The sequence below is a fragment of the Rhynchophorus ferrugineus genome, unplaced genomic scaffold (genome assembly GCF_030347505.1).
Source record: "Rhynchophorus ferrugineus isolate W39M unplaced genomic scaffold, kcgeb_rfMv2 rfM6, whole genome shotgun sequence".
Classification (NCBI taxonomy): domain Eukaryota; kingdom Metazoa; phylum Arthropoda; class Insecta; order Coleoptera; family Curculionidae; genus Rhynchophorus; species Rhynchophorus ferrugineus.
In genome coordinates, this window is record NW_027472585.1 from 31,937,739 (window position 1) to 31,951,965 (window position 14,227).

Here is a 14,227-nt window from a genome sequence, read left to right on the forward strand (position 1 = left end):
TTCCCATTTATTTAAGTAACATAAAGTTAACCCTTCAAACTTAGTTTATTCAATGATAAAAATAAGATACAGAGAAACTTCCTTAAAGGTTTACAAAAAAATAACAATACATAATGAATAAAATATTAGTAAATATTTATACAAAGTTATCCACACTGAACTTTTTCTTAGTTGATCGTTTCTTCTAGGCTAATATTTTGTTTCATACCTTCTTGTGCTTCATTTATACGATTTCATATTTATCTGGATATAAAACAGATTCAACTGAATATTTGACTGGTGAATCGTCTTCCACTGATAGAGCATCGATGATCTACAATTTAAAATGTTTTATTGGTTATTTAAAAACATTCATATAAGTGTATGTGTTCTATGCAATATATCATAATGGCATAACGATCAAGACAGACACGTCGTTATTTTTTTCCTCGGACTGGTTATCTTTAATATAGAAAGTTATCACCCTCTGCTAACGCGAAAACGTTGTGTGTATCTTGTACTACATATTTTTTATATCAGGGATAAAAAAATCAGCAGAAAATGTACTCTCACCGCTAGTCTCAAAGAAATAGAAATTTAACTTTATAAGAAATTTTGGGGAAATGGTTCGCGACGTTCAACATCTAGATGTCGCTACTGTTAACGTATTATTTGTTTTAATGGCTACGCTAAGAGCCGCAACGGGACCTGACTGGTTCAATTTTTTTTTGTTTACTTGTTTGGGCGCCACTTTCAGTGTGCCTTATGTAGGGTTATAAAATTATTGGCTTATTGGCTACTTAACCCAGATAGTTTGGAATTTATTTTGGATTTATTAGGGCTCAAGCATTCAGGAATATACATCCTTCGGAGAGTATGTTCGAGAAATCATTCATCATAATTCAATAAAATTAATTTATTTTCATCTCATTTGCCTTTGGGAAATTGTGAAGAGGATGAGCATGAAGGCACTTTGGAAAATGTACATTACTTACGGATCTATTACCAGGAGTTGAGAAATTGCAACTTGACATAACGTATATCTAGGTATATTGTAATTTTTGTTTACATTCAATTATGAATAACTCAAGTAGACCCACAAGTTGCGACTGATTTTATAGAGATAAGGCATTATCTTATGCGCCACACTACAACAAAACTGTTTTGTCAATACTGTCAGTAGGTCTTTGAGCTTTTGAGCGTTATCCCGCGATATTGCCATGTCGATAATATAACATATACGTTTCTCTTACAGGTACCTATAATAGAGATTTAAATTAACCAATGAAATTATTTTTATGGCCCGATTATAGCCCCATCTCGATATTGGACGTAGCGAAACTTTTATCCAGAGACCCTATTGAGTTTTGGTTCTATTATTCTATAGCTATAGTGTTATAAAAAATGTATACGTATTAGAAGGAAAAGGGAGCATTTTTGCGGTAACGATAAAAAACGATAAAAACCGTGGAGGAACAAACGCTGTTTTAGCCCAGCCAAACTCAAAATCAATTATTTTGTTAGAGATGGACAGGTTTCACTGCTAGTTTTCTCGGTGTTTACATTTTTGTTGATTTTTCCTCACTTTGATCAACAGGGCACTGCACAAGTATACTGTTATGTGTGATATTTAGGTAGAATTGTAGAAAAAAATATTGATTTTCGATAAAATATCTTTCTTAATAAACCTAGAAAACCTCGATATTCTATCTGGTTCCCATACTCCTGCATTTAGGCGCCTAATGTGTGCTTAAGAACGATGAGGTAGCTTTCTATGAGTGGCAACGTTACCATAGCGACAAAAACCATCGTGTGTGTATGAGGCCCCGTTACATTTAACCTTATTTTTAAAATTAAAAGGTAAAACACTCATTTACTCGGTGGATTGAATTGGCCGAAAAATAACTATTTTTTCTGATAATCTGATGATTCTGATGAATTCGCATCGCAAAACATTTATTCACTTATTTTGGCTCTAGCAATTTTATAAGTATATATTTAAAGATTACAATGAATGACGAATAAATGCTATGTAAAACGATCTTTTTGATGCATATACGAGCACACTTAAGTTAATTGTTTCTTTGGTTAGAGTAAGTACACTCACCTTAATACTGGCATATGAAGTTCTAGATGTAAATGAGACAGAAAGTGGGAAAAAATCGTCTGGAATGGAACGGGCTACCGTAAATTCTAAAGATCCTGTTTTGTTGCTTGAATCTATCAGAGGCAAACTCCAGACCAGTTGATTGCGTCTCTGTTCATGAACATAAGTACCATCGCATTCACCAACAATGGGCGCTCCTCCAATTCTGAATTAAACACGTTGAAACGTTTGGTTGAACGCAATGAAACGTTTAACAATTAGAACAACTTACGGCAATGGTATATTTATGTTGACGTCGGCTAATTCGAGATTGGCATGGGCAAGTTCATATTCGATATTTACATCGCAACCACCATCTCCAGTTTCTGATGGCCAGCAATTTATTAATAAAGGCACAAATGACTCCTCGGTACCTTGCAACCTCCATTTTAAAACTCCAACATCTGAACGGAGAGGAAATGGTTTTCCAGATTGTTTCAAACCAATCTAGAAAATAGACATTAAACATTTATAGCAACATTTCATAAACCCTTAAAACCTTACCTGCGATTTTAATTTAAAAAGCTCTTTATCAACTTGTGGGTGAGTTTGTAACTGAACACCTCTGGTGTCCTTGTTTTCCAACTGTACCCTAATTCTACCATATTTTTCATCACCAATGTGAAGTGTGACAAGACCCAGAACTTCAAATTGTTGCACTCCACCATCTCTACCCATTCGTACAATCAGTTTTTCCTCCAGTCTTAAGTGAACACTAGAAAATATATGCTTGTATCTTCTGTCAAAACTGGTACACTATACTTACTCATCAACATCTGACTTAATTTGAGGTGTTTTTGTACCAGGTTGTAATGAATTATTTGAAATGGCAGCAATAACTTTTTCACCTTCTGACTTTAATTGATCAACAAAAGATTCTACATCTTTTCCTTTACCTCCTAATTTCATGCCACGTGGTTTCCTAAAAGAGATGCCATTACTGAAAATAATTCTATTATAAATCACTGAAACACACTGTGTTGGTGTATATGTTGGGGCCTTAACTTCATTTACAACTAAATCAGTTGAAGTTGCAGGTGGTGTGTAGTTATTTGTATTAGCCCCAAATCCACCACTGCTGCCAAAGGATGGTTTAATTCCTCTTTTAATAGCTTCCATTTTTTGTCTCTGCAATTCTTTGGCTTTTTCACGCATTTTAAGCTTAGCTTCCCTTTCTTGTGTCTATTAAAAATAAAACAAAAATTAATATAAGCACTATAAAACTGCACATATATCTTACTTGTCTAACAGCTTGATACACTTTTTCCTCATGAGAGTCCATTTCAACAAATGTTCTTATTTGAGATAAATTAACACTTTCCCTATAGCCCAATGCTACTATCTCATCAAAAGCAAAAATTAAATTAAATGCATTTTCTGTAATTTCACTTTCTTCCAGAGATTTACAATATTCCGGTATCTAAAATATAGTATGAATTATGTAATAATTAATCATTTATATCACACCTACAATTCGGGCGAATAGTCGAAGGGTTTCTAGATCTTCCAGAATATTGCTAGCTCTCGTAGTTATTAATAGCATATAAAGTCTCTCAATTGGCTGGTAAACATAACGCACTGAATCTGTTTCTACAAACGTGTGTTGAGTTCCAGTGGGAATTAACTTAGGAAAAGCAGCAAGAAGTCCTTCAATACGCGGTTTAGTCATTTCGACAAATTGGCGAGAGACTATAGCTAAAATTTAAAAACCAAGTATTGTTTCAACATGAATCAATTAATTATATGACATTAATTAAGGGGTACTAATATTGCTACGTTATTTTGATTCAATTGTAAAAAAAATGTTATATAATCAATTCGTTTATAAAAATATTTAACAGTGGCAAATTTAAATAAACATAATTATAACTAAACATCTTTATTTTATATCAAATATGTTGTATGGAAATCATGTAATTTGACTTTTATTATTTAATTACAGGTGGTATTTAAAAGTTGGTAATTATTAAGTAATTACTTAAAACATTGTGCTAGAATCAAAATAGGCATGATACTTACTTTTGCCTGCCTTTGTGCAGACTGCTGCAGCGATAAGCACCTAAAACAACATACATATTGTGTACGACATGAGCAAATACAGCCAAAAATATTATAATTTTGAAGCTAACATATGATTTACCCACCATTTTTCTTCCGTACGTTTAATTCATCTAAAAACAACCATTACAATTTCCTGAAAATATAACAAAATAGATGACGTTGACGTTCACCACACAACTAATTATGACGTGACACCTCAACCTAAAAATATTCATGGCTACCAATATATTTAATAAAATTACCTACGTACTATGGGCGGTAACCATGTAAATCCAATGAAAACTGCCTAAAGTAATTTGAAATGTCATATATAATTTTTAACTTTGTCAATAATTTATAACCTAAATTTTAACTTATTGTTTATTTTAATTTATTTAGAAAATTTAGTTAATTTTTAGCATAAAGTTCAACTATGGATCACTTAAATAGAGTAATTATTCTTATAGATATGGATTGTTTTTATTGTCAAGTAGAAGAAAATTTAAATTCCAATATAAAAGGCAAACCTGTTGCTGTGGTACAATCCAACGATTGGAAAGGTGGAGGGTATGTAAATAATAACTAAAAGTCGCATAATGAGCACTTACAAAAACAGCTGCAAATTGTTATTTCATTCTAGAATAATAGCTGTAAATTATGCGGCTAGAGATAAAGGTATAACAAGGCACATGAGAGGTGACGAAGCAAAAGAAAAATGTCCAGATATAGAATTAGTAAAAATACCACAAGTAAGAGGGAAGTCAGATCTTACAAAGTAAATATATATTTTAATTATATTCATATTATTATATTATTTTAAACCTTTCATTTTATAGATATAGAGAAGCTGGGAAAAGAGTAGCAGATGTTTTATTAACATTCACACATCATTTAGAAAGAGCATCTGTTGATGAGGCATATTTAGATATTACTGAAATTGTTAATAACAGACAACTTAGTTACTGTGATATTAGTATAGATAAATTAAAAAACACTTTTGTTGTTGGAAGCGCCCTTGAAGATTTTATCAAAAATATAAATTGTAATAAGATAATGAAAGAAAATGATTTAAGATTGGCCATAGGAGGTATAATTGCTGAAGAAATAAGGGAGAAAATATTCCAAGTGACAGGTTTGGTATTATCAAAGTAGCAGTTGTTCCCTAAATGGAAATAACATATTTCCAGAATACAGATGTTCTGCTGGCATTGCCCATAATAAAATTCTTGCAAAATTGGTTTGTGGATTACATAAGCCAAACCAGCAAACTATCTTACCTCATGAAGCAGTTCAATTCCTCTTTAAAGATATGTCACTAAAGAAAATTAAAGGTTTAGGTGGCAAATTTGGACAAACTATTATAGATAAATTACATGTAACTAATATGGGAGATATTTTACAATTTAGCCTGAAGGATTTAAGTAGAATTTTTGATGACAAAGCTGGGTATGTTCTAATAAATATTACCTATGAAATTTTGTTATAGTATTGTATTATGTTATAGAACATGGTTATATAATTTAGCTCGTGGCATTGATATGGAACCAGTTAATACACGTCTACTTGGTAAATCAATCAATTGCTGCAAACAATTTCAGGGTAAATCCATGCTTACTACTCGAAAAGAAGTTGAACATTGGCTGCATGAATTAGCTGATGAGATGTATGAAAGATTAGAAGGGGATTTAGAGGAGAACAAGAGAATAGCAAAGCAAATGACAGTATCTTTTAGTCAACACACAAATCAAGGCCATTCTCAGTCAACACGCTCTCTGCCATTATCATCTTATGATTTAGAGTTGATTTATAACAATGCACTGAGAATAATTGAGAAAAATTGTCAGAATGAAAGTGGATCATTTTCCATAAAGTACCTAGGTGTAGGGGTGGGCAACTTTGAACCAATCAGAAAAGAGATGGGTATTAAACAATTTTTTACTAATATGAAAGAAAAACAGTCTGTATCAGTACAGCATAAAAAGGATATTAATGTCCTAAGTACATCTGTACCTGATAACTCATCAAACACTTTGGTTGATGCAAATTATTTGTCAACTACACAGACTGAAGAAAAGCAGGATACAAGTTACAGTTATTTTGAAGAAGTTTATCCAGAATCCATAAATGACCAATCATTTATTAACACATTCCTAAATAATGATTCAGTTAATACATCAAGCAATTCTATTGATCAAGAAATCTTTGTATGTAAACCAGTTAATGCAACTGAAAAGACTGTTTCATTTTTTTCAAAATATTATGACATGTCTGATAGAGAATGTAGCAGTTCAAAATCAAGTTTCATAGAAAACACAGATCAAGTTAGAGATAATTCATTGTCTAAGTCTATAATTGAGGCTAAGCCCATTGAAACACAGATTAATTCTAGTGAAACTGAGATGACAGTGACCTGTTCAGAGTGTAATAAATTAATTTGTACTGAAGACTTTCAAGAGCATATGGATTTTCATTATGCTTTAGATCTGGTAAAGCAAGAGAGACATTTATACAAATCTGAGAACTATCCATCAAAAAGCAGTGGCAGTGGATTAAAAAATGTTAAGAAGAAAGTTATTACAGTAAAGTCAAAATCAATTTTAGGGTATTTAAAAGGTAATTCAAAAAAAATTGACGAACATTTAAGTAAAACATGTCCGGAGTGTAATAAAAGAGTTTTGATAGAAGAATTTGATATGCACATTGATTTTCATGTGGCAAAGAAGATTCGTTTGGAGCAAAACTTTTCTAGTCCTGCAGTGCCAACAATAAAGTCCAAAAAACCACAAAAGGGAATTGCAAAGTTTTTAAAATCTTCATGAGATTTATTTATTTTTTATCATGATATTGCTTTATATCTATTTTTAAATATACTATTATTGCACATGCTGTTTTATTGTACATGCTGAAATATAAATTCTATCACAGATGACTTTTGAGGTCAACATAAATGGCCCCAAACTTGAACAACTGCTTAAACTGTATTTAATGTGTCTAATCCATGTTTATTCGTCTTTAGGTATCTAAATTCAGGGTCATAAGGTCAACAAGATTTGTCGTCATATGGTTCTCCGATAAGAAATTATTACTGAAAAAAAAAAAATTAAAAACTACACCAACCTCCAAATTATTTTTTTATTATAAATTAATTAGTGATAGTGTCGACAACAACGGATGACTAGATTGTATATAATGTAAAACATCAACATTACTTTGTCAATAGCTCAGCCATAAGAAAATATTTATTTTATTAGGTAGGTGAAAAAAAGAAATAAACGTTTAGACCGTCATAATTTTTTTCAAAATAACGATTGTATCACAATGGAATGATCATCAAGAAACATTTTGCTGAATTTTTAAAAGAATTATATTCTATTATAATTAAAATTTTGATTCTTAAGTCGATCAAGATCACTTTCAGTCTTTCAGATCATTTCTTCGAAATAAAATCAAATGCAGGAATTCAAAATTTTTGACGAGTTTGATCACATATGTGGTTGCGCGTTTTTCGACAATTTTTTTTATGAATTGTACCAATATTGATAATAAATTTGATTAACTAGGGTTTGGTCACGTGATAAATAATGTAGACTCCTCTAAGTTATATTTTTTTCGGTTGAAATCCTCCTTTAGTGATTGTTTCGACAGGTCGGTAATACATCTAGACGGCAAGACCTACGGTGGGGCTCTTTTAGAGTTATTATAATGAGTTCATTTTTTTATTGCATATAGCAATTCAATCCGTAAATATAAATAAAATAAAGCGTACTAATGAAATAAGTTACAATAAGACGCATTGTTTTGTATTTTTCGATTAATTGTAATATTAAGTTGTCTAATTTTTTGTAACAGAATTCATAATGCTTAAAAGTTTCCTTGTAGTAAATACATCACAGTTGCAAATGTGCACAGTGCAAAGTAAAATCCTTGGAACATTAAATGATATTATGTGATATTATACAAAAAATGTTCTATTTGAGAGTCATAATAAATATAGGTAATACATATATATATATATATATATATATATATATTTTCAATAAAATTATTTATATTCTTTCTGTAGAACAAGAGAATATATATATATATATATATATATATATATATATATATATATATATATATATATATATGTATGTATATATATATATATATATATCATTTTCAATAAAATTATTTATATTCTTTCTGTATCCTTTGGAGTGAACACGTATATTTTATTTTTAATATAGTTTCTTGGGCCTCTCTATTGTTGACTTTTTTTTAAATTTCATCTTCTTACATTTCATTATTTTTATCATTTATCCTGTTACTATATTTCTTTTTAGTTGTTTCTCAGTACCTGCCTTTCTCTACTGATTTTTTTTTCTTGCTATATCTAGTAATTATTATTATATTATTATTATTATTATCTGCTATATTTTAACCCTAGTCTACTTTTCAGCATTTTCTTTTCTTCTATCCTATTTTTTCTAGTTGGCTTGTTTTGTCCTTGTTTCAGAACTATATATTATTATTGGTTTTAAAAGAATAAAACGCTAAGTTTTATTCTTTTCTTTTATTTCAAACCAAAAATTCTAAAAATTAAGTAATGCATTCTAGTTATTTTATAAAGTTTATTTTTTATAGTACCTTTAATAATATATTTGCTTAATTTAAAATTTAATTTATGATTCCTTAATGTCATGTTAATTTTAATATATAAAATAGTCAATGCAGTAAAGTTGTACTTATATATTTTTCACTATTTTCATTTTTTGCCTAATGAGAAATACCTGACTTTCTCATTATATTTTTATAACAAATATGATTTCAAATGATGAAGCTGAAACATTTGATGAGAATAAGGTCGTGAAAATCACTAAGGCTGACGATTTTTATGATATAACTAGGATTTCCAAAATTATGATAGCAGTTGTGAAATATTAAGTTTATAATAATCCTATCGCATTATATATTATTAAACGTATATCAGTTATTTCATATATATAATTATTAAATATACCTCTCTATTAACAGTGAATGTTTCATTTCATACATACTGCTCATTATGCCTGGATTAAGCAATTTATATGTTAGAAAATACTTGAAACTTTATTACTGCTATTAAAGGAACAATATGACTACTGTTAAATAATCAGTACCATCATATTATAAGTGTTTTTGAAATTTAAATCGCCTTAACAATTAACTATTGTTATTTAAATTTTTTCATGGTAATGAAGCACCGAAAAAAAGCAATTATTCAACTGGACTTCGTTTCCCAATTGTGGTTTAAAGTTTTTACTGAAAGGATGTTGTGCAGCAAACGGTTTTTCAGGAATTTTTCCAGCAAACCGAAACTGCCAGAATGTAGCTTTAAACCGAATAAATATCAGGTATAGTAAAAACTAATGTGATTGGGGACTTATTGCTAAGAGCATTTTAGGGACTCAGTGTCGAGGAAATGGATAACATCAGGAAAACCAACCTAAATCCGGCACTTTCCATATATTATAATGAACCATTTGCCGTTCATCAAGGTTATAAACAATGGTTGTTCGATTTAAAGGGAAAACGTTATTTGGATATGTTTGGTGGTATATGTACCGTTTCGGTTGGGCATTGTCATCCGTAAGTAAAATATTAAAATAGTAAAAAATAAAACATTTCATAATAAAGAAATTAAAGGGTTGCACGAGTTTCTAGGTTAGCAAATAGTGTCTTTGTTTAAAAAGCTATTACAGTTTTGCTATTAACCTGTTTAGTCTTCTAAATAATATTGAATGATAATTATCCTGGACATATCTATATGAAAATATTCTAGATATATTCAATATAAAGTTTTTTTTATCATATGCCAAAACAGCATAATCTCCTTTTTGAAAAAATCACACACCTTAAATATAATATTTATTTAACATTAGGAAAATTACGGAAGCTGTCACCGAACAAATGAAAATGTTAGGACATTGTTCCAATGTCTACTATAATGAAAAAATACACCAGTATGCCAGCAAATTAGCTGATAAATTACCCGGAAAACTAAAAGTAACACCGTCGTTCTTTATATAAATATTTTGTCTTTATAACGGAAATGATTTTCCAGGTGATATACTTTGTAAATAGTGGTTCCGAAGCAAATGATTTAGCCGTGCTATTAGCACGAAGTTTTACTGGTAACTCCAATATCATATCCTTGAAGAATTGTTATCATGGCATGACATATCAAACTATGGCTCTTACATCAAACAGTCATTATAAATATCCAGTCCCGCAAAATCCAGGATTCTCGAATGTAATATGAAATGTCGTTACGACATATTTTACATATAAATTAAAAAATAAATTAACATTCTTTCAGGTGATGAACCCTGATGTATATAGGGGTTTATGGGGTGGAAATAAATGTAGAGATAGTCCAGTTCAAACATATCGCCAGTGCAGTTGTGAAGGCGTCTGCGAAGCTGGGGAGAAATATCTGGAGCAGTTTCAAGAGGAGCTTAATTATAATATTCCCACTAATGGTTTGGCCGCCTTTTTCGCAGAATCTATACAAGGCGTCGGCGGAACTGTGCAGTTCCCGAAGAATTACATCAAAGATGTTTATAGTCTAATAAAGAATAGTGGTGGTCTTTTCGTGGCAGATGAAGTAAGAAGTTATAACATTTTTCTCTTTTGTTTTGGTCCATCTGTTTTAGTCGCATTATTAGTATTGTCACATTCATTATTAATTGCTAGTTAGCATATCTTTGAATTTACATATTTATGAAAGGATAATACGGATCGGACCTTGACAACATTTCATTCATATGACTCCATATTGATTATGCTTTCTTTGATTCCATATTTTAAAATTAAGAAGATTGGTATTCGAAAAAAAAATTACCTCCTTAATTTGTCTGGATTCGGGTAGTATAAGCTGATAAAATTGCAAGACGGAGACAGAATATGAAATGAAAGCAACAATACAGTACTATAACAAGAAATAATCGGCGAAATCAATAGCTAAAAGGCAAATGCGTATACGGTTGTAGCATCAAAAGTTTTATAAATTCTTAGACTAAGTGCTGTGCATTATATTCTTGGTTATTGTGAAAAAATTAGGTAATACTTCATTGGAGTCTATCTAGGAGTAGGTTTACTTCCGCTTTATGTAATTTTATGTTATTTAACGGATCAAAGAGGCGATGTTTAGTTAATCCAGTAGAAAATTATGTATTTTTTTACGGAGTTTACAACACGTGGCTGAGATATGATAAATCTCATTTTATCGCCTTTAAGGTTATATATGGCGGTCCTTCATTCAATTATTATGATAAATACATCAGTTGGTCATATTATAAGATTTAAGGTTGATTATGGTGTTTTTAAAACCATCTCAAAATCACACCATCCAAAACATTTAAACTGTCGGTTTGGTTGGCGCAGTGATCAAGACGACAGCACGGTACTCCTACTGTTGCGATAGTCGCAGCTTTAAATCATGCTAGGACATGATTGTTAATTTATGTTTGTGATTGTCCAAAAGGCATCCGGCAAGGAAAATGATACCAGTCAGGCCAGTATGACTGGATGGCAAACAACATCATCCCTGGTGAACAGTTCCGCGCACATCACAGCCATTCAAAATGTCACTCGTTTGACCGTTAATATCCGCTACGCTTTTAATAAGCTCCAGAAACTTGGAGCAGTCCTCCTCGGTTTAACCAAAGCTTTTGACAAGGTTTGGCACGACGGTTTAAATGCAAAATGTGTCCGGCTAGGTCTACCTAACCGCTCTCATCAAATATTTCCTTTCGGGCAGATCGTTCAAGCGATGATCAGGAAAATTCATCAACGCTGGTGTTCGCCAAGGTTCCCCTTTGGACGCGGCATTATTTAACTTTTTATTTCAGATCTACCGAGAACAGAACACGTTAACATGGCGTTCTACGCCGTGTCGGCTTTCTTCGCGGCATCCATGTCCGAGGACGCCATTCAATGAAATTCAATGAATTCCAAAAACAGCTGAATCATGCGGTCCAGCGGCTTAAATTATGAAGGTTGCATATCAACCCTCAGAAAACTCAGTCCAATTTTCCACAAGAACAGTTTCACGTTGCGCGTTTCGCTTAAAACTGAAATCGACACTGCAATCATCCAATAGCTAAATGAAGTCACGTATCTAGGTCTTCTCTTCGACCGATGGCTCAATTGGCATTCCCAAATTCATAAAACAATTCATAAGGGTTCGAGGATAGCAAACCTATTATCTCCTCTGATCTGCGGTTCTAGCAGACTTTCTATCTCCATCAAATACTTATTCCTCTCCTCTATTTTGATCTAACGTCTATTTCAAGTTTGCGACACCCAACCGGGTGGAATGGTTTTCCGGGTTGAAGTTTTCCAAAATGACCTTATTCGTCGTTGCAGTTTTAATTTTACCCCTACATGACAGTACCCAGTTATGTGTTAACTCAAGTTCGCGAATCAGTAATTAGTTTCGCTATCTGTTATTTTGCCCCGTGCCGAATAACAGCTGCCCAGTTGGCGGGTGCCATATTCCCAAATTTAATGCGGTAGAAATCCCAGATAACCCGGTCCAACTCGCCACTTCAGGGCGAGTCTCCATGGCCGGGTATGCGTCACGCACTTCATCACTTGATTTTAGACCAGTATAAAAAAATCGCCATCACTTTCAACAATATATTTCTTTTGAATTTAAAAACAAGAAACGCTTGTAATTTTTCTTTAAAGTTCTTGATCGGAAGCTCAAAGAAAATTTCTAAAATATCTTTAAAAATCATACAATTTAACAAAACATTAACATACTAAGTAAAGCTTAATGACAGAGTTTTAACAAGAGTATCATAGAGTATAAAACTAGTTATGCCATCTATTATAAATTCGTCAGATTTATTCACAGTCTGCGTACAGTTCTTTATTGAGTATTACTACGCTAACTTTATTTAGCGATATTATTAGGTTTGTGATAGTACATTTATTTATTTTAAATTAGTGATAATATAAATTACCCCATTACATTAAAGTACCTTTTAAGGTACAAACAGGCTTTGGGAGAACTGGTGATCATTTCTGGGGCTTCGAAGGCCACGATATCGAACCAGACATCGTTACTATGGCAAAAGGTATAGGAAACGGTTATCCATTGGCAGCCGTGGCCACCACTCAAGAAATCGCGAAGAGTCTGACCAAGGCTGTCCATTTCAATACCTTTGGTGGTAACCCGATTGGGACCACCGTAGGTTCAACGGTTTTAGATGTGAGTGTGAATAAAAAACAGACGACTTACCAATGTTTTTTTTATTTAAAATTAGATTATAGAAGAAGAAAAACTTCAAGAGAATTCCAAAAATATAGGCACCAAGTTACTTTTAAAATTAGCCCAATTAAGAGAAGAGTTTGAAATCGTGGGTGATGTAAGAGGTAAAGGCTTGATGATAGGAGTTGAGTTTGTTATGGATAAGGAATCTAGGCGACCCCTATCTCCAGAAAAAATCCTTAAATTGTGGGAAACTTGCAGAGATCTAGGTTTAATTGTTGGAAAAGGAGGATATTATGGAAATGTAAGAGTCATATTCTCTACCATACTAAATTAAATAATATAACTTATTACATTTTTCAGGTGTTTCGTGTTAAACCTCCCATGTGCGTTACTGAAGAAGACGCCGATTTTACAGTAAATGTGTTAAGATATGCTTTATATAGCCTTTAGTTAAATAAATACCAAATGTTAATTATAGTCGTAACGATAGCGTACTATTAGTAAAGATAATATTTATTGTTTACGTTATTTGTTTTTTTTTAATTAAGCAGAAAAACAGGATCGATTATGGGTTGGCCTGTTGGCCATCGAAAAAAATATTTAAAATAAATTTCGATATAGTGATATTTAATAAAATATCGATATATATCTTTATCGATATTTTTTTAAAATATCGATATATCGGAGGAAAAAAATATCGATATTTTTTTTTCCAATATATCGATATATAGGCCAAAATAACGATATTTTTTCTGCATCTCTAGGATTGATACTCATTTGATATATGATTCTTCGAAAAATTATCAATAAATTAATAT

At 31.6% G+C, this 14,227-nt stretch overlaps 3 protein-coding genes across 4 annotated transcripts; 2 read left to right on the forward strand and 1 right to left on the reverse strand.

Annotated features, from left to right (window-relative positions):
• Positions 1-26: 26 nt before the first annotated feature.
• deltaCOP (coatomer subunit delta) lies at positions 27-4,394 on the reverse strand. Of its 2 annotated transcripts, XM_076406986.1 has the most exons (10): positions 4,270-4,394; positions 4,145-4,184; positions 3,597-3,820; positions 3,366-3,545; positions 3,102-3,307; positions 2,892-3,047; positions 2,630-2,840; positions 2,358-2,572; positions 2,087-2,291; positions 27-313 (listed from the first exon to the last, which is right to left on the reverse strand). In XM_076406986.1, exons 1-10 carry the CDS (start codon positions 4,270-4,272, stop codon positions 224-226), a joined length of 1,530 nt encoding a protein of 509 aa, XP_076263101.1. In that variant the 5' UTR covers positions 4,273-4,394; the 3' UTR covers positions 27-223. The 2 variants fall into 2 exon arrangements, with proteins under 2 accessions (XP_076263101.1, XP_076263100.1); XM_076406985.1 differs by having other exon boundaries at positions 2,892-3,307.
• A 101-nt stretch (positions 4,395-4,495) lies between these two features.
• On the forward strand, positions 4,496-7,046 carry DNApol-eta (DNA polymerase eta). The gene is made up of 5 exons (XM_076406989.1): positions 4,496-4,732; positions 4,806-4,940; positions 5,002-5,297; positions 5,353-5,611; positions 5,670-7,046. The coding sequence occupies exons 1-5, from the start codon at positions 4,599-4,601 to the stop codon at positions 6,982-6,984; spliced, it is 2,139 nt and encodes a 712-aa protein (XP_076263104.1). The 5' UTR covers positions 4,496-4,598; the 3' UTR covers positions 6,985-7,046.
• A 245-nt stretch (positions 7,047-7,291) lies between these two features.
• Positions 7,292-13,932, forward strand: LOC143198051 (alanine--glyoxylate aminotransferase 2, mitochondrial). The gene is made up of 9 exons (XM_076406990.1): positions 7,292-7,416; positions 9,388-9,540; positions 9,591-9,775; positions 10,069-10,192; positions 10,251-10,439; positions 10,506-10,793; positions 13,185-13,406; positions 13,462-13,710; positions 13,770-13,932. Exons 2-9 carry the CDS (start codon positions 9,457-9,459, stop codon positions 13,857-13,859), a joined length of 1,431 nt encoding a protein of 476 aa, XP_076263105.1. The 5' UTR covers positions 7,292-7,416; positions 9,388-9,456; the 3' UTR covers positions 13,860-13,932.
• The last annotated feature ends 295 nt before the right edge of the window (positions 13,933-14,227 follow it).